We start from the raw sequence: 20,028 nt of genomic DNA on the forward strand, positions 1-20,028 counted from the left end.
TATCTGTTCAGAGGTGTCTCACAGATGTTAGCACTTTTTAACCAAAGCTTTGCTGAATATTTCTGCTTCCTTTTTGTCTCGTGATGACAATTACAGCACTCTAGGTTCCTGACTGAGCAGTGGCCTAATATTCGTAATGTGTTTTGCATCGTTTTTCATAATTTTGCGGTAGCTTCAGGAAAACAACCTCTGCCATGTTAAGTAATGGTGATCTTGGGCTTTGTGATAAGCTTTACTAACAGGACTTGGGTTGGTTCATTTCATCCTTGGAAAAACCACGAGTGACTGCTGTAGTCAGCTTCTGGAGACAGTAGTGAATTCATCCCTGTAACTAACAAAACCTGAGACAGAGGAATAGTGAAAGTGTTTATAGGAGGACAATAAAAGTATTAACTAAGCATAATCATAGGAAGAAGGTTTCATTCTCCCGAAGAACAGAGGCTAAGAAACTTGTGCGAAAGATTTTTGTTCAAGTGCTGAGTTGTATAAATGGGTAATTTCAGTTACAGTGCTCGCTCAAAGCCTCTCTATTTGTAAACAGTCAAGACAAGTGTCTGCTTTTACAGGAAAAAGAAAAATAATTAAAGTAAATGTGAACCAAAATGTTTTTAAACTCACCTCATGGATTTTCCCACTATCTTAGCAATTCTCATGACAAATAGTTCAGTGGAGCAGCAAGACAAAGTATGTCTAAACAGCTTTTTATGCTGTGATTTAGTATGCAAAATGCAAATTGGATGAGGTAAACTACACAGTTCCTTTCCCTTAATTACATTCCAGGTCATTGGCTTGCTTTGCTTCAAAAACCAGCAGGAGGCCAGGACAAAAACTCAGATTTGTGAGTCAGAATTTGAGCAAGACAAACTGGGGCAATCGGGAAGTGTTCCGCTCTTCTTCCGTGGAGGGGCAGCTCTCCCTCCTGCTGTATTTCCTGCTAGATCTTTGCAGACCTTCCAGTGGTGTATGGATGTTTTTAAGCCTTTTGTCATCTGGATTGGACATCAAAGCCAAAGCTGGTGTCCCTTGAAGTTGAAAGCAAGAGTTCATGTCCATAGTTGCCTTTTTCTTGTGTCACTGAGCATGGGGCTCCCCAGCTTCTCATAGAGGATGCTTTAGCTGGTGGCAGCATCACAACCCCCCTCCTTGAAGCAGAAAAAGCATGCTTTTGGGGCCTCATCCTTCTCCCCACGCAGGCACACACAAGTGCACATGAAGATGACAGCAGCAGCTCCCAGCCCAGTTATAACAGAGAACAGATTTGGTTATTTGGGCAGCAGTAGCTGCCTGAGCAGCTGTTCCCCATTTTCTTTGGGGAACTGGCACTGGCAGGGAGTTGGGGGGGGATTTAGCAAACTTGAACTGCTCCCAATGCTGTGAGATGCGTTTGCCAGCACCAATTGATCCTTGTGAGCTTCTTGTGTGGGCAGAGCAATGGGGCTGCTCTGGGGACTTACCGGGTTCCCTGTATCCGTGCTGTGAGCTTCATCAGCCTCCTGGTAAGAGTGGAGGAGCAGGCTGAAGTTCAGCTGCTGCTGGTAAAAGAAGTTTTGTGTGATTCCTCTTCTTGCAGTGTCCTGTCTTGGTGTGCTACCTCTGTCCGTGTATGGCTTTGCATGCAGCATGCTAGCCAGTGTGGATGATCTGTTTTTCTCTTGCTCGTTTTTGCTTAAGATTGAGGGGGAGCTGCTTTCAAGCACGTATCTTTCATTTTTACATTTGTGCGTATCCAGAATAACGATGAAATGCAGGAAAAACAAATCTGATTGCTTTTTTAGTCTCGTAATATTTCTAGTAAAAGCATTCAATTGAATAATTTTGTCATGTTTCAGCTCAACTCTCCTTTCCATAGCCAAATGTGAACAGCTCCAGGAAATCTTTTGCTACCTCAGGTACCTGAAAATCAATTAGATCATCTATTAACTCAGTTCAGCTGGCAACACCTTACATTTAAATAAATAAATAAATTATCAAGATGTTATTACTGATCTGAAGTAAAATAGATTAGCATCAATTTGGAGATTGGCAACATGCTTGGCATTTTGTACCAATTCCCTTGTGCAAAGTAAATAGTTCAGTTGCAATCAATTTTAATGATTGTTTTGCCCCAATAATAAATTTCGCTGAACAGATTTTTTGTTTCTCTAGTATTATAAATGAAAGTAAAGCACTGACAATCCATAGGATTTAAATTAATAATAATAAAAAAAACAGCTCGCTAGCATAATATATTCTTGACCTCTTCCTTTTTTTTTTTTTTTTTTTTTTTTTTTTTTTGCTAGGGTGGAGATGAAAATATTTAGAACACAAATTCTGTCCAAAAAATCTTCAGGAGTCTCAGTTCTGCCTCAAAGGAGAGTGACTAGGCAGAGAAATCAAAAAGATAGTATTTCGGATTATTTTCCAAATATGTCCAAATGCTTTTAAAAATTCATCCTGTGTATGTCTGTGAATGAGATGGCCTTGTGAACTTTTCCTGTGTGTTGTTTTTTTTCCTGACAATGAGCTTCATACATGTTTTTGAGGGATCAGCTCTAGCAGTGATCTTTAAAGGGTGCCTTTATATTGTATCGCCGTATCCAGTGCTACAGCAGAGGATTCTGATCCATGGCCACTTCTGAGTTTATTAAACGGGTTGCAGAGCTAGCACGGGAGGGGATTTCTGCTTTTAGGATGTCTGTAAAATCCGGGCCATTTGCATTCCCCTACATCGAAGTAACTTATGAAATCTGACTATCAGAAAAATAAATGTGATATAATCTGTTACTTTGTAAGAACCCAAACACTAAGAAGACAATCGGGCTGTCAGAGTGGGTGGATCAAAATAGAGAGCCTGCTTAAATAAGATCTTGCATATTTTAGTTTTTTTTTCCTTGATTACAGGGTGGAGGCTTCAATACATATTTAATAAGATTAAAATATGTTGAACTTAAAATGCTGTACTTTTTTTTTGGGGGGGGAATTTTTTGGGAAGTGAGGAGTGGGTGGTGGTTAGATGCCAATATTAGGCATGGATGGGGGTTGGAAGAGTTCAAGTTGCTCTGCTTTTTGGGTAAACAATTTAAGTGCAGTGTCTTTTCAGCCACAATATTTTTTCCACTGGTACAGAAAGCATTCATTTCTGAGACAGAAAAATGAAATATTACGGTCTGCCCACAATCAATACGCACAAACAGCCTGACTTGTGCTCTGTATCATACTGAACGTTGTCCAGCTGGTCTGCTCTTCTCTCTTGGTCTTGAAAAGTCTCGGATTCAAATGCCAGTGAAGAAGGTGCTCAACATGCAGAATGGGTTTCTCAGGTATGTCAGTGGACACTTCAGACTCATGGGTGATGGCGTTTTCACCGAGAGGAGGAAGCTTAGACAAGTGGCCCCAGCTTCAAATTGATCCCGCAAGTGTTGTGCAGAGTACTTGTGGGAAGCACTTCGGGATTGCTGCCTAAAATTACCATGAGCCAGAGTTAAAGTCATGCTCTGACTTCTTAAGTTCCTGGGGTTGTTTTTAGCACACTCACTTTCCTGTCAAAGCTGTATTTTGAACTTGCTGTGATTTATCTTAGGTAACTTCCTGACTTAAAAGTGGCTTCAGGAGCTCTAAATCAGAATTGTAAAACTAGACCCATGCACAGGCTTTTTCTTCTCTTGCTGTGAGTGTGGAAATTTTCAACTTTTTTTTTTAACAGAGGGGTGTAACATGAAACAAGAATCCCTGTGTAGTCAGCCTTATTAGGTAGCACTTGTGATTGTCCTTTCACAGACCCTTGGAGTGCTGTGGACAGAAAAGTGATGGGTTTGGGATGACTCAGATGTGTGATAGTTGATTTTAATTCCAAGAAGGAATGGAAAAAGCTAATCTCTTCTGTTTTTTTTTCCTGCCTTTTGTAATAAAAACGTATGACGTGCACTCCTAGACAATTCCCATATGCTATCCAGTTACTTCTAGTCTCTGTGGAAGAAAAGAGAAGAAAGTGTCAAACCTGATATCTGTGGGCATGTGATAAATCTTTCTGCCTCTATTTCCAAGGGTAGAAAGGCATTGAGAAAAATGTTCCCTTTCATGTTTCTTCCACTCCCCACTGTTTCCTTGTTTTAGTGCTTTAGAAAAAATCAGCTCTCCTTTCTTTTTTTCCTTTTCTCAGAAAAGTGCACTGAAGTGCAGGGCTTTTATTTAAAGTGCCTTTTATTGGTCCATATTTTCATACATTTACATAGAAATTTAATGTATGTTGACATAATCCAATCTTTTTTGTGTAAATTAAAAACAAACACTTGAATTGACAAATTGATTGGGAGAGAATCAACAGGTGCAGGTTCTTCATCAAGAAAAACACCTTTTCAGCTCTAAGCAGGCAGAAATCAAGGTTGTGAAGCTTTCTGAGGGTATCTGTTGATCCTGTCTGAGCATTTCCATCATCTAGACTTCTTGCATGATACTTTGAAGCTGCTCTTGTGGTTAAGTGGAAATGAGGGGCTGGTACAGTGTGCTCCATCCCATTTACTGAAATTAAAGCTGCCAACCGAAAAGGCTCTTAAATGTGCTATATTAAAAAAAAGTTTGTAAAAACATATTACAAAAAAATGCGTGCATGCGCGCACAAATATTGGCTACTGTTATATGGGGAGAAGCCAAGGTATAGATATAAAATGTGCCAACTAAGTTTACACAGCAAGTTGAGCAGACTGGCTTATAGGATAAAACAATATAGGTTAGAACAAGATAGGGTCATTGCTCAGCCAGAATTCCTCCTAGTCATAGCATGGGGATCCTGTGTTAGTGAGGCTGAATTTGAAATGTTTATTTTTTAACACTGACAGATACTCTCTCTGATTAATGTGCTCATGCTGTTTTTACTGGGTTTTGTTTTTTTTGTTTTTTTTTTTTTTTCTTTCTGTAACTTGAAGTAGTCAGTCTTTTAATCTACTTGTTTCATTTTTTTGATTTATTAGGTAATGCTTGTAGATGTTAACAACTTTAAATCCAGTCTTCTGACCTTCTCTTTGCAGCCCTAAACTTTGAAGGGGCTTTACCAGACAGCGTGTAACATCTTTAAATCTTGTTGCATGTCAAAATTGTGATTTTTGTGCTAGACCTAATTGAGCCATGCAAGTAAGAGCTTTGTAACACTGTGCAGAATTGTTTTGACATGAGCTGCTTATCAGCTGGGTCCTATAATAAAACTTACATTTAGATTCTGATCTACACAATAACACTAATACAGTAGTCTATTGTAGGAAACGTCATACTTAAAATGCTTTACCTGTATAGGAATGTAGATTACCATATACTTTTAGATATGTTGTAGAATACCAGATTTGGTTCCTTCTGATGAAGAAGCAAGGAGAAAAATGGCTGTACTTACAACCTGAATACATTTAATGCACAAAAATAGTTTAATGATTTTGAGGTGGATGACATTTTTAGTCTACAGTACGTTGACAGAAAGCATTTGTGTTATACATGAAGTTCGTATGAAACATTCCTTGATCTAGTGTGCACAAAGTGTTTGTTCCTCCGAATTTGTTTTGTTTTTTAAACATTTACCTATTGATGCCTTCCAGCCTCAGGACGAGGCAGGTAGGTACAGGATCATGGGGAGTTTTGCTGGTAAAGAGCACAGATTTCTTTCTTTCTGTCATAGTATTAAGGCATACAGATGAACTTCTGCCAGGGGCTGTCATTGTTCCTTCTCAGAGGAGTGTGTGTTCAAGTAGTTATTTTGAGCTTACATTGCTGCACTTCATGTTGAGCATCTAACGCTGATAAAACCTGAAAGCTGCTGTTAACTTCAGTGGAGTCATCCGAGCAATTTTGTTCTTGAATTCCACCAAGACTCCAGCTTTGCCTAAAACAGTTGGTTAGCTCAGAGCTTTTGCCAATACAGCAATTGCATTAGATGGGATAAATATCCTTTGGGATGCCAGGGATTTTACTGTGCTTGTGGCTTTATTGTGTGTTGGGAGTGTGATAAGTAGAAGTCAATTTTGCATGACTTCACAAAAATAAATGTGCATTTCCAGCTTTCTGTTCAGCTGTGCTTTGTGGTGACTGAGTTGGGGGAGAAAAGGGAAAGATCAGTTGAGCGATCATTGGGTCCTATCCTGCTGAAGGTGTATGTGCTCTTTTGCAAGTTGTAGTACAACTGGCATATTTGTAAAGCATGACTTTCTCACCCTATCTCTTCAATTTTCACTTCGTTAATTTTAGTGCATATAATGGTAAAATGGATCAAAGTTGGATTTCAATCTTAGTAAGGGAGAGTGTGAAATGCCACTAAAATATTCTTATGAAATATATTTGAGATGTGATCAGATAATGGCATACCGTCTTCTCAATATTAGACTTACTCTGTTTAAAATTTACTTTTAAGCAAGGAAATTTGGTAGATCTCAGTAAGGAACTTCTTCAGCATCTTCCTTTAGTGAATCTGAAGCTCAAGGTGAGAAAGTTGTTTTAGATGGTACAGGAAGCTTCTAGACCAATACTGTAACTTCTTATAATCCTGTTAAAGAACAAGAGAAAGAAGATGACTTCTTTTTTCTCTTGATGATTCCTTTTCCTCATGATACTGCAATTATTTTTCCCTGCAGAGGTGGGGTTATGGTTGTTTCCGAAAGGAGTTGATACTGAGTTTTACTGCTGAAGGCTAGGAGCCTCTCCTCCCCTTTAGGAGCTTTCTTCAAACAAATATTTGGGTGTAACAGTAGAATTCAACTTGTACGCCGTTGTTTTTGATGCAGGTGAAAGTGAGGATATCAAGAACACTTATTTTTCTTAAACAGCTCTGCCTATCTTCATGTAACTTGCTTAAATTTCTAAGTGAGGAGTTGCAAGTGCTTTGGGCTGAGAGTTTGAATGTGAAGGACCCGTTTTTCTACCAGAGGAGTGCTCTGTAGGAAAAAATGGGAGGAAGAGATTAAGGACATGTGAGTTACAAATATGTTTTTGGGGTGTGTTTTTTGGGTTCTGCTTATACGTGCTATCCTTAGCTGATACAAGTTCTCAAAATACATTGGAGCAGCGAGATCTGCAGTTCACTTGTTATGGTAACTAACAGTTGGAGCCCAATACTTGGGGCCTGCTGCCTCTAAGCAGTAATCCAGATGAACTTCCACCATGATTGCTTGCTTTGAATTGCAAGCAGCATCCTATTCACTATTGCACCTCCTACTTTATAGCCTGTTGCCTTTATTAAGTTGTCCGAGCACAGAAACTGTTCAAGTTTAACCATGAATCTTAAATGAGTTCTGCTGATTCACTGTTCTTTTTTTTTCTTCAAAAGAGTTTGGCTTATGCAATTTGATGTTTAGCTTTTGACACTAGTGCAACCATTTTCCACTGATAAATATGCAACACCTGATAGAAATGCTGTTAAATTTTGCCTGCAGTATCTTTTCAAGTGTTGATGCCGTGTTTTCAGGCCCCTTGTGTGGAGGTGGTGAGTCTTGTGAGAACAAGATGCAGGGAATGATCGAATGAACAAAAATTGAACTCTCGGTGGGGAAAGAAGAGGGATATTTTCTGCATTATGAAATTCATACAAACCTTTCCTCCAGAGAGTGTTTAATTTAAATGGAAGGCAAGATTATTGCTATAAAACTAGTAACTGTTTTATTGCCTCATGTCATAGAGATGATGCCTCTCCTTAAGGATGATTTTCCTGGAAAGTGGGAATATGCTTCACAAAAACTGGAGGCTTGTCTGTCTTCTACTCTGTTTTGTCTCATAGCGAATGTTTCTTTGAAGAAAAAGCTGAGTTAAGACAGTTAAATAAAATTCAACTGCTGTCTTCAGGTGTGACAATTTGAACTGCTAATTTCTAAAAGAAACACAACCACTTTGGAGCTTCCCCCAGCCCCCTACTAATACAAAGAGCAGCAAAATAAGTATAATGAATGGCATCTATGCTAATAATTATGTGCCCATAAAAACAACACGATGGTGTCCGAGTCTCTATTCCAAAGAGCAATACAGAATGAGTCAACAGCTGTGTGTTAACTCTTGTAGGAATTCGTAAGAGTCTAAGCAGATTGGAGTGCAGAAATGGAAGTCCACCTTCTCGGAAAGGTTTGTTATGTAGAATTTTGCTTTATATATTCTTGGTCTGTTATATTTTCAAAAACATCCTCTGTTGATTGCTGGTAGAGACTACTAGACGAATCCTTGGTCTTAGTTAGATGTAAATCTTGCTAATTTTGTACCTTTGCTCTTAAATTATGTGTGGTACCTTCAGCAAGGAAAAACACTTCTAATAAGCACATACAACTGTAAGTAGGCTTTCTTCATAAGGTTGAAATGAAAATGACAGCAGTGCAGTAGTTTCAGGATTTTTTTACTCATGTTTTTGTGCTTCCTTTGCTCTCCTCCCTTTTTCAGTCCAACTCGCTGCTTTATTTTTACACATCTCGTTGTGTTGGGGCCTTGCCTGAAGTCATCTGTGCTGTGCTTATTTTGACTTCAGAGCAAGGGGAAGGAGCCTTAAATGACTGAAAAGCTTCAAAACCACTGCAAGCTATAGCATTCTCTGTGCTCAGTGAAAGGTTTTGGGCAAAAGCAGAACTGTGCAGCAGGATCTGGTAGTAAGGGCTTGGCACCAACTCTTCCTGTTCAGGTCTCCCGAAGGTGGATAAAGACACCTGAGGTCTTTCAGTGTGTTAATGGGGCACAATTTGTGCTTATAGCTCATCAGGATGAGTGCATTGGCTACCTGACCATGATGTTGTGTCTCCCCCATTTCCCATCAGAGGCATGCCTGAGGTGCTGCTGCCTCTAGGGACCAAGGCATCTGCCTGCTCTGATGATTTCTGACAGCTTGGCCAGGAAACAAGCCAGCTTTTCTCTTCAATCTGACTGCTGGTCTTCAGCTTTTTCCTCATCTCCAGCGTGCACGAGTCCTGATGTTCATAAAGCGTCAGCGTGGGAAGTATCTTATTTCTGAAACCGCTTGGTGAAAGCCGTAGGTGGCCTTAATTAGATCTCCTCTATGGCAGCAGCGGCCATGTTGCGGGCCTGGCCCCCGCATGCTGTTCCTCTTTTCTCCATGCTGAGCTGCTCGCCCTGAGCTGTCCCTGCGGCCTCTTGGTCAGAGGGAAACAAGAAATGAAAGCACCCGGGTTTGCCTGAAAAGGGCTTAGGGACAGCTTACGGTGAGCAGCTGATGCGTAGGGTTGATACAACGCTGGCCTTGGGCCAAGGGCCCGGCAGCGTGCAGATGAGAGCGACGACCTCTGTCGCTGGCCCATCTGTAGCTGAAAAAGGACATCCCCAGATTAGGTGCTCAGACCAAGTCCTTGGGTCACTCATGAAATGCCTTGGGCTCGGACATGGTTCCTGTTGAACAACCAGAGGCGCTGCCGTTCGTGCCTGAGGGCGGTCCCTCCAGTCATGGCCCCAGAGCTGTTAGCTGTCGTTCTGTCAGGCCAGTATTAGCAATTAAAATAAAACCCGCTGCACAGAAGTGAACGCGTTCCTTATGTCAACACTTCTCCCCACTCTTATTTTGGTAATGTCTTAAATAGTTCTTTAGAGGCAGACTTTATTGGCTATACTTTTCAAACAGGGTGGAATAATAAGTACTTGCAACTTAATCAGCCGTATAGCTTCAAGAGAGCTTTCTCTTCCAGATACTTATGTCCCATAATGAGCTGGTATTTTATAACTTCTGATGGTAATGTATTCCATATGCCTTCCATTGCTAGGATGAAGAGCTTTACTCCAGCATCCAAAGCAAGTGGGTGTGGGCATTTAGTAGGGTTTGAAGGCTTTGCACTAGGCAGGCGTCCAGTACGTTACGCACCCGTAGCTTCCTCACGCTGCTCGTGGCAAGGACTTGGTGTTGTAAGATCACGGGAGGGCGGCTGGTGTCCCATACATGCTTCCTGTGAATGGCTCGTGGTTCTAGACAGCAGTCCTGCCGTTTCAGTCAAACTCCTTGCTTTTTTCTGTCCTTGTTCTAAATACCACTAGCTTCCCTCCAGGACTTTGGACAAACTAAAACCGAGAGGAATTCAACCATGAATGTCAAGATAGCCAAATGAGTGGTCTGTTCATAATTCCTTGAGGCATCTCCTCTAATGCCTTGTGCAGAACAAAAGTCCTGTTGTGGGTGTGCTTAGGAGTTGCTGTAGTCTTGGAGTCCTGACAAGAATGAAAAATAATCTTTTTATGGTTTCTTGCTAAAACACTTGAACTGTTCTGGTTGAGCTTAGCATTTGAAAAACATTTTCTGGTATGCAAGTCTTCTAGATGTTCTGGCATATTTGCCTCCACTGTGATCGAGGCAAGAATAATTATCTTCAAGTTTTTGGCAGGGTTTGAATTTGTGTTTCAAGTCACAAAGGATCATCGTTACCTTTTTTATCTGCACAACTGTCAGCTCCAATGCAATATCACAGGCCGCACTGAAAACTTATCTGCTCCCTCTGGGTATAGTTAAAACTGAAGAAAAATCTGAATATGAACCTCACTATCTTCTGAATCTCAAGTGGGAGGTCTGCGAGACAGATTGAGGAAGGTAATTTCAGAACTGCTGATCCTTTTACTGAAAACAGTATTTTCATCAGCACTGGTAGGTTACTTCAGTAATTGATTTTTGGCGGTGGCACTCCAGTTATGGCATAACTTGTGCTTTTCAGTCCTTTGCCTGAAGGCATTCAGATGAAATTCTGATGGTCCCATCCCTTGTAAATGTTCAAGGAAAAGGTCATTTGTACCAATTGCTGATGCCTTTTCCTTTGATTATTTTCTGGGTTGTAAGATATGTAGGGAATGTTTGCTCTTCTTTTTCTTCCTGCTCCCTCAGTGTCAGCGATGCACTCTCTTGCAGGAGCTGTGCTGTGGGGCAGCATGAGACTGCCACTGGTTGCTCTCCTTAGTGAAGTGAGGAGCAGTGAGTATTAGGATCACTGCACACTTCTCAAGTCACATCTCTCTCCTGTTGTGGCAATAGCTTCCTAACTCAGTGTCGTTTCAGCTTTGCTTGCCTTCATGGTTTTCTGTCACCAAATTTCTGAGCTCTTTAACACTGCATTCTGTTTAGGGAAGCTTTCGGTAGATAAGGTTGCTTCTTGTCAAACAGCCTTTGCTCTGAATAATATGCAATGCTTTAGTGGGTTTAGGGACCTTTAATTACAATTGAAATAAGTTGTCAGCTTTTGTAGTTTGTTTTTTTTTTTTTTTTTTGCATGATAAAATATTTTGATACTATAAAATCTCAATTACAACCCTTTAACAGGAAGAAAACTGAATGATATGTGAGCAGATTGTGTGTTCGGCAACAATGTGATCCAATGTTAAATGTAGACTTAGCAAGTCTTGTAGTGGTATAGAGAAGAATAGGAAGAGAAACCTTTTGCTTTTATAAAGTAAGCTCAGTATTTTAGTTTTGTATGTTCTCATTGGGAATCTTTTAGCTTTCATGTAGCAAGGGGCAGTACTTGCTGGGAAAAAGTGCCTTAAACCCTTGCAATTTGAAGGTGTTTTTTTTTTTTTTTTTTTTTTTTTTTTTAAGTAATAATAAAAAAAGATCTTTGCAGGAATAGCTGAAGATTTTTACCCTGGTAATTTTTCCATCAAATCTGAGGTTTGAGAGAAAGTACAGTTCATACCTAGCATGAAGATTTAAAGTGACAGCTCTGTTCTTGTTTTTCTAGTACACATTTACTAATGATGCTAATTCTTACTGTGACTTGCAATTTATGACCTCTGTGAATTTACCTGAAGTTTGAAGAACTGCCATTTAGAGATTACTCGGTACTTTTACAGGTCCAGCTGTACCTAACTTCATGGAGCTAGTCCAGGAAAGTGAATTGTTTAGTCTGGTCCGAGGAAGCGGGTCTTTTAGGTTCCTGACTACTTTCCTCTAGCTTTTGTGAAGATTAGCTAATTTTTCTGCACGTTCTGTGAAGTGCGGGTGCCTGGTATGGTATTGCAGCAATCATTCTGCCAGTATATCAGACAGGGTAACATTAATTCTCTATTGCTTCTGAATGTTTTCACATTTCATGCCAAGGCTCTTGGCTGCAGCGCTGCAGTGGGATCTCACGCTCTTTGTTATCCACCATAATCACAAAGAACTTCTGAGGGTTGGTATTTTCCAGGACATAGGTCTGCCCCTGTTAAGTGTGAATTACTGTTTCTCCCTAGGTGGGTGAGGTTGCGTTTGGCTGTAATAAAATACACATTGCTAAATGAACTAGTTTAGCTAAATTTATGAGGGAGAATTGCGCTTCGCCATCCTAAAGAGTTTCGTCAGCAGTGGGTTGTGCTTTTCCAAGGAAGCTAGGGAGCAGGCAGCCAGAAACAGGCCCTGGGAGATAACCTGGGAGATAGCTGTTTAATATACAACCATGCTTTTTATACATACCAGGCACATTTTACTCCATTACAGAGATTCGATTGTGTGGGTTTTTGTCTGATTGTTTAATCAATGCTTTGTGGTATGAAGTCCATTGTTCTGCACAGACTAGATAAATAAGCAGCTACTTCAGCAACCACACTTTTCCTATTCCACATCCAAAGTTTGATAGGGCTTCTGTGTTTCATTAAGGCTGAGTTGCTCTGTTCCACTCACTCGTGTTCCCTATCAGTCCTGTGGTTGTGTAAGGAATGGGTATTCTCTATTCCTTCTGTTCTGCTGGGCATGAGAGGAGTGTTTATCTGCAGCTTCTGTTGTTGGATATGAATTTGTTTGGCAGTGAAATTCCTGCTTTCTTGGGGCACCTATTTTTGCCAATACCCTGTGAGCACTGAAGTTTGTCTCTTAGCCTCAAGCAACAGGAACGTTCCTGCAGATCCAAACTGGCAGGCATTGGTAGCCTCAATGCTAGTGTTTATTAGAGCAGAGCAAGGCTTGAGGCTAACTATGCCAAGTCTTGGCTCATTAAACTGGCAGGAAGATTCAGGAAGGCTGCTTTTAAAGATAAGGGCAAGAGTTGGCGCGGGGTACGCGAGGGTGAGAGAACTACGGTGGGCAGGCCGCATGGTAGGTGTCTTCCATCTGTGCTTGGGTAATCTGGAGGATTGAGACGAATTGTTGTGAAATATTGGGGTTAGAAAACAGGATCAGCTCCCTGCTTTTCTGGAGACCCAACCAGGTACTAGTTCATTGATTGCTGAAGAAATTTGTTTAAATATTAGTGTAGGAAAATGAATGATTTATCTTGCCTCGTGATGAGGAAGCTACCTGAAGTTATCGTAGCCTTTGCTTCTTCATCCAGGGGAACTCCCTTCCAAAGTTTCCCTAGCACTGGTGTTCATGCAGAAGTCTCGACTGGTTTAACTTGAGCATGATTGCTTTTTGTCTCTGTTAATATATTTGGATGAATCGGTTCTGGGCTGGGTTGTTCAGGGCTCGTTCCTGTCAGAACAAAGACGAGAGAGGTGCTTTTCTTTGTGTTGCCCTCGTTAATGATGGTTTCTGTAGAGCAGAGTATTATTAATAGATTAGTAGAATCTGAGCCACTTTGAGATGAACAATCGTTTAACAAATTTGTTGTAATTGTTAGTCTTGCTAATAATCTGAGTTACAGTGAATTCATTGTAATACGGGCAGAAGTACTTCGCTGTTTCTCAAGCTCTACTCAGTCTGAAGCAGGGTCTTTGAGAGATTGCATCCATTCATGTTGTGGCTTACGTTGGGTACTGCCTCTGCTGTGGGGTTTGGACCGATCGGGGTGGGCTGGAAAAGGAGCAGGAGCTATATTCTTTGGGCAGCTACTGAAGCTACTCAAATCACGACCTTAAGGATGGCAGGAAGAGAAATGGAAGTGCAGAGGTGTGAGTGAGCATGCAGTGCTTCCTCCTTTTGCGATTTTGAGCTTTGAACTCAGCAGTAACCATGGTTTCTTACTCTTGAGGATGAATGTTTCCAGGTCCGGGACAGAAGGCTGGTACCACTGATGGGTACTTCTGTGACTATTGTGGATTATTTCATGTACTGCAAGGCAGTCATCTGCTCTGTGGTAGCAACTGGTCATATACTTCTACCCGTGAAAGATACCCATACTAAAATTGATACTCCATTACCTGCTTGCACAGGTCTGAACCTGTGTTTCATTTGTCTCAGTGTGACCCATGCCTTAAGAATTTGTTGATAAAGTCTTGGGATGGCTTGAGTGAGAGAGGCAACGATTTTCTGTGATTAAGTGGATGCTTTTGTTTCCATTTCAGGAAAGCCCCACAGCACTGGCAGCTCCGAACGGATTCAGCTCTCAGGAATGTACAATGTTCGAAAAGGGAAAATACATTTGCCAGTCAACAGATGGACAAGACGTCAAGCTATCCTTTGTGGAACATGCCTAATTGTCTCATCAGTAAAAGAAAGCCAGACTGGAAAGATGCATGTCCTCCCTTTAATTGGTGGAAAAGTAAGATTTGATTTTTACTTTTATTTTATATATTTGCATACTTAATCCCTGCCTGTTTACATGGAGAAGATCACATTTAATTATGATGATTTCTAACCTTCCCAAATCTTGTTTCTGTTAAAGAGATAATCAGAGTATATAAATGACTTTTGATTGCAGTCAGATTCATACTTAATGATTTGCAGTGTTTGGATTGAAATACTAAGGAAAAGTGAGGGGAAACACATTCAGTTTCCTCTTGTGTTCAGTGTTTTATATTCATAATAAGCATTTTATATGCATAATGGCACACAATCAAAGGATACACACATCTGTATTGTGTATGAAATGTACCATGCCTCTTCATCCAGTTTTTATCCATGCTTTGTTACTCTTTTCTCAAAAGTAAACAGTAAGGGGATGGTCTTACTTTGAATATCAGCTCGGTTTGGTATTTTATTTGTTTGGTGGATTGTTCTTGTTTGTGGTGTGTTCTTGTTTTGAGGTGAAGGGGATTGTAAGAGTAGTAGTGGTCTAATGTAAGCTAACAGCAAGAAACATTTCTAAAATTGCAAAAAGCTGAAACTAGATATTTTTCTGACGAATTCTGAAACAGAAGAGATTGTGTCAGAACACAAGGCAACTTTTTTTTCCACTCAGTGAAATTTTCACTTCAAAAACTGTGTGGACGTGGTCCTGGGCAACTGGCTCTAGGTGGCCTTGCTTGTGCAGGGGTTTTGGACCAAATGGCTTCCAGCAGTCCCTTCCATCCTCAACTGCTCATTGGTCTGTGGAACTTTAATAAGACAGTAAGATTTACACCATTACTATTTCAGCCTAAATAGTGTTTCAGAACACTATTACTGGCTTGATTAGCCAAGGTAATGGGAAGTGAACCATTAGTCTGGGGATGAATTTACACCTGAAATACTGCTGTTTTACTCTGCATGCTGATAAGTTTGATTCTTAAGAATTATTAGGAGAGGAAAAAGCTTGGTAATACATGCAGACTGGAGCGGATGCATTAATATTCTGTATTAGTAGTGTGGAAAGTAGTAATATCTAGGAGTTTTTTCCTATACGCTTTAATGATTCTTTGACTCTCTACTTTAGCACGTCCAGGATAGACACTTTCCTCTTTTTTAGTAGTAGTGTGTGAACTCTGATGGTGAATTGTATTCCTGGCTGCAGCACACTTGAGAGGGTCTCTGTTAACTTTCTCCTTAAGAGGAACAAGATTTTACTTAATTAAAAAAAAAAAACAAAACTTTTTTTTTAAATTGCTTTACTTAGAATTTATAAGGTATTTTTCACAGAAACGCCTCACATTGACATGAAGACGCTTAAGCTGAAAGTTGACAGCAAATTTTAAAAGAAAAGGAGAACCAAGCCGAGAAAAAAATGTACTGAGGGCTTCTGCTGACAAAGCTTGGGTGGAGGATGCTTGGCACAGAATTAAGTGTTTTTTTAAATCATCACTCAAAAAATATTCTTCCTCAACCCCATAAATACACTGCACTTCCTGGTTTGAAAGGCTTTCCAGAATGCAGTGCTGAGACATTGAGACCATAAGTTGTGTGGGACTGCGCGTGTATGGTATCAGAATGATGTATTCTGGGGTGTTTTTAGCAAGTTGAGAAATGCCAAAGAATTAATTGGGGTGTAAGAAAAGCATTTTGTTAAGCCTGTTTTTAATAACAAGTATAAATTGTGCTCCTTTAGGTTGTATTAAAGACAGCTCAAGATGTGTTTCCCTAGGAAACCTTTTATGGTGCTCAGTCTCTTAAAATGTAGTTGTTCCTGGTGTTTTCCTTTGATGGATTCTTTGTATCTTGCATGCTGAAGATAGCTACCCAGAAGAAGGTTGTAAATACCTGGGGAAAAAAAAATGAAGTTACAAGGAAACAACCCCCAGAGAAACCTTAAATACTGAAAATAGCAGCAACTTAACTTTATTTCAATATCACCATCAACTTTCAGTTCAAACTTGAATTGTTGCCAGATTTATCTGCCTGCAGCACCTCCAGTTTTTGCATACCTTTTGTTTGTATGACATGAGATTAAGTCATGTGGCTAGGAATTTTTGTCAGACGTGTTCTTATCTTTAGAAGTTTATTCTGGAAAATGGAGATGAGCAAGCTTTTAAAGGTTCTTGTTGTTCTTATGTCTTGCTTGTGTAGATTTCGTGGATGTCTGACAGTAAAGACCTAGCTGAGTACTAGAGGGAGTTAGTACAATTCTACTTGAAGAGCTCCTCTTAGGCACATTTTATCTTTTCCCTGAGGAGTTCTGTAGAGAGGTTCTAGATTCTTTTTTTGCTAACAGTTTTTATGCCTTTATTGTAGGTGGAAGAAGTGAAAAAGCACCAGCACTGTTTAGCATTTAGCTCCTCTGGACCTCAAAGCCAGACCTACTACATTTGTTTTGATAACTTCACTGAATACTTGCGATGGCTTCGACAAGCATCAAAGGTAAGAAGAATATTCATTCCTGAATGGGATGTTGGCAGTGTTACCCCCAGTTCTGTCCTCTTTGCCACAACATAGTCCCTCTTCCGGGTTCACATTATTAGGAACTACTGCTGCTGGTGTTAGTAGTGCACAAAGAGGCTCAATTTGGGAGTTCTTGATAACAGACAATAGCAAGGTGATTTTTTTCATTTACAATGAAGCTTCTGTGTACTGAGGTTGTGTAAGCAAAGTTCTGTGTTAAACTTTCTCCCTTTTGTCATCTTAATCCAGCTGGATGGATGGAGTGAGATCATTAGAACAGAAATGGTGACAAATATAACTGTCAAAATTAGAATTTAAAAGGCTGTGTTGTTCAAACCTAAAATCGTGTCAGATCTTTTTTAATTAGCTCCCTACACAGAACCCAAAGCCTATGGTGCTAGAATTAAGGGGTTGTTTCCTTACTTGGTAAATGTTGCTGAATCACTCTTTAGTTGTATAATTATTTGTTTTTATAAGCAAGCATGTCAGCTATTATAAATTTCAGTTTAGGAAGGGATTAATTAGTAAACTTCATACCATGTGTCGAGCACCTTTTTACTGGAATTTAGGTCCTGCATTATTTCATTTGACTTTTCAGTTCTCTTATATGTTGTTGAAAGGCTGTTTTTGCAGTTAACTGGTTTATCTCTTAATCCCTGCCACTTCTGGATAAATCCTCCCTTAAGTAATTCATGTATCTTGACCCACTGATTTTTGATTTTTACCACACAAGTTCTTCTGTTGTGTTGTCAGCACTCTGGTGCCTAAACTGTCCATTAGTTTTTACTTGACAGGGCTGTTCATGTTCTTTGCTATGTTAAAGCGACTTGTTTTTATATAGTACTACTCAAAGATATTTATGGCACACTAGAGCTGTTCTGTCTCTTTTAGATCGCAATAATGCATTATCCAGCCTACTGCCACCGGTACAGCTGGGTTGCATGTTTTTTATTTTATTTTTTAAGAGGTTTGGTTATTATGTCAGACTTCCTTTGAGCGATAACTACTGCACCTCCCAACACATGCATCATTTAAAATGTCCTTTGTGTGTTCTCTACTAAGTTTTAAATTCTTCTTAAAGACTCAGTTTTGGCATCCCTGCTCGGGTCTGTTAAGGCTCAAGGTAAAAATCCCCAGTGTGTGTTTTATGAGCCACTGAGGTATGGTCTGCCAGATTCTTGAGTTCTCGCAGCTTCGTGGCTCTGCCTGGGAGAGTAGTGTCCTTTCATCTCCAGAGGCTTTGACATTAGATAAATGAAAGGCAAATCTAATGAGTGAGAAAAACAGTGTAAAACAATGAACTTCAGAAGTAGAGATAAATGGCCAGAAAGTCCCTCTGAATTACTGGCAGCATAAGCTTATTCTGTGCCATGCTGTGCTTCTCTCTTTCTCTCTGGTTCACCCAAATGACTAACAGCATTGGGAAGGTAGCCAGCATGAGAACATATCCCCATGCACTCATGAGATCCTCCTGTTTTTCTTATGTAAGAGTAGAAAGGAAATGCATAGTTTAAAGTGTCTTTTTAGATCCTCAGAACTGAGGAAACGTGAACTACTTGTTGGTAAGACATGCTGCAAGGAAAAAATGAGGCTTAATTGTCCCCAGCTCACCCCTCCTCCAACCCCAAAAAGTGAGATTGGTGGATTTTGAGGCTGTATGTTGCCACTTCAAGTTGCTTTTTTAATGTTTGGGTTTTCTATCCTTAGACTGAAAGACAGACATGAGCATGATTGTATGCAAGGCAGTTGTGTGGGAAGCACTGTGCTGTAACAGTTTCTAAAGAATAGAAACAGAGAAACTACTAATGCTGCAAAGTAACTCACACTTCTTGCAGCTGATGCTATCTGTCCATGTCTGAATTTTTGGTTTTAAGGTAAATCATTCCTGATTTTCATGTACAAATGAGGAAGGCTCACTTTCAGTTCTGTAATTGAGGCAAGCTAGAGTTCTCATGCGGGGGTGGGGGGGAAGACATTTATATAAGCTAGTTTGCTTTGAGTGTGGTGAATGGGAAGCTACTTGAGTTCAGCGAAATTGAAATGTTCTTTCTAAGCAATAAAACACTGTGTAAAGTGTTGTATGTCTAAAGGGCAGTAAACTTGGGAATGGAAATGTGTGCTTCCCCAACTTCCAGTTTGTAGTTGCTTGCTATGGGCTGGGTTACATGATATGGGTTCTTGGTTAGTTGTGGTTCTGTTTGCAACACTTGCACTTCTATGAATCATATCTCCGAGCATATTTTAAACATAGTAGATATTTAATGGCATTTGTCTTGAAACTGGCACTGATGTTAACTTAGTTATGCTTGTTGATAGCTTTTTCTGCAGTCCTTCATGCTTCTGATTGACACATGCTGCTGAAAGCTGAGGTTTCTGATACAAGTATAATTAAAGCTTTGATATGAATTTTAATACAGCAGGCAATCATGGGTAAAATGTTTCATTAAAACTTCTCGATTCAATTTTTAACTATGAAAAAAAGTGTATTTTATATACCTCAAAAGAGTCAGATGATGTTATTTCAACTTTTAAATAACAAGCTTAATCTTAAAAAGAGATTTTGCAAAGAATGCTTGCTCTGCAGTCTTTCTCCCCACAGAATATTGGCAGTGTTGATTTTTAGGAGTGTTCCAGAATGAGACAATTCTTAACACATCACTTCTCCAATAAATAAATGTGTGCTAGAAAAGATCTGAATTTGTGTTTGCAGAGACTTGAGCTTAGTTTAATTAGAAATGAACATCACTCTTGTATAGTCTGATTCATTCTAACAGTCAAATATATCTTAGCAAAGATATATCGGACGGATTGCCCCAGTAGATTTTTGGATGGGGCTTATGAATAGTTTTTTTGCTAGGTTCTTATATGAATATTTGTCTTGAGGTGAACGGAACTCTTGTTTTCAGGGCTGACTAAAACTATTGCACAAATAATGACCTAAATATCGAACTTGGTGGCATACTTACTCCAAATAGGTCACTTTTAGATATGCTGATTTATCCTCAAACGGAATATTTTTAAAAGCTGGAGATGTGGCTTGTTCGTTAATATTGATAGTTTTCTGTACCACAGTGCATTTTCTTTCCTTTTAATTTCCAAATACTGGTGTGCTAATTAAGGAAGCTCAAAAGGAAAACAACAACAACAAATTTGGTCCTTTGTGATCTAATATGTTCATTCTGTTGCCAAATGTT

General features: G+C 39.8%; 1 protein-coding gene across 1 annotated transcript in view; it reads left to right on the forward strand.

Annotated features, from left to right (window-relative positions):
• Positions 1–20,028, forward strand: part of PHLPP1 (PH domain and leucine rich repeat protein phosphatase 1) — a 128,454-nt gene that overhangs the window by 54,581 nt on the left and 53,845 nt on the right. Inside the window, exons 2-3 of the mRNA XM_068670903.1 lie at positions 14,167–14,363; positions 16,688–16,813. Of these exons, the coding sequence (XP_068527004.1) occupies positions 14,167–14,363; positions 16,688–16,813 (323 nt within the window). The remainder of the gene's footprint in view (positions 1–14,166; positions 14,364–16,687; positions 16,814–20,028) is intronic.

Source organism: Anas acuta, chromosome 2, assembly GCF_963932015.1.
Source record: "Anas acuta chromosome 2, bAnaAcu1.1, whole genome shotgun sequence".
NCBI lineage: Eukaryota > Metazoa > Chordata > Aves > Anseriformes > Anatidae > Anas > Anas acuta.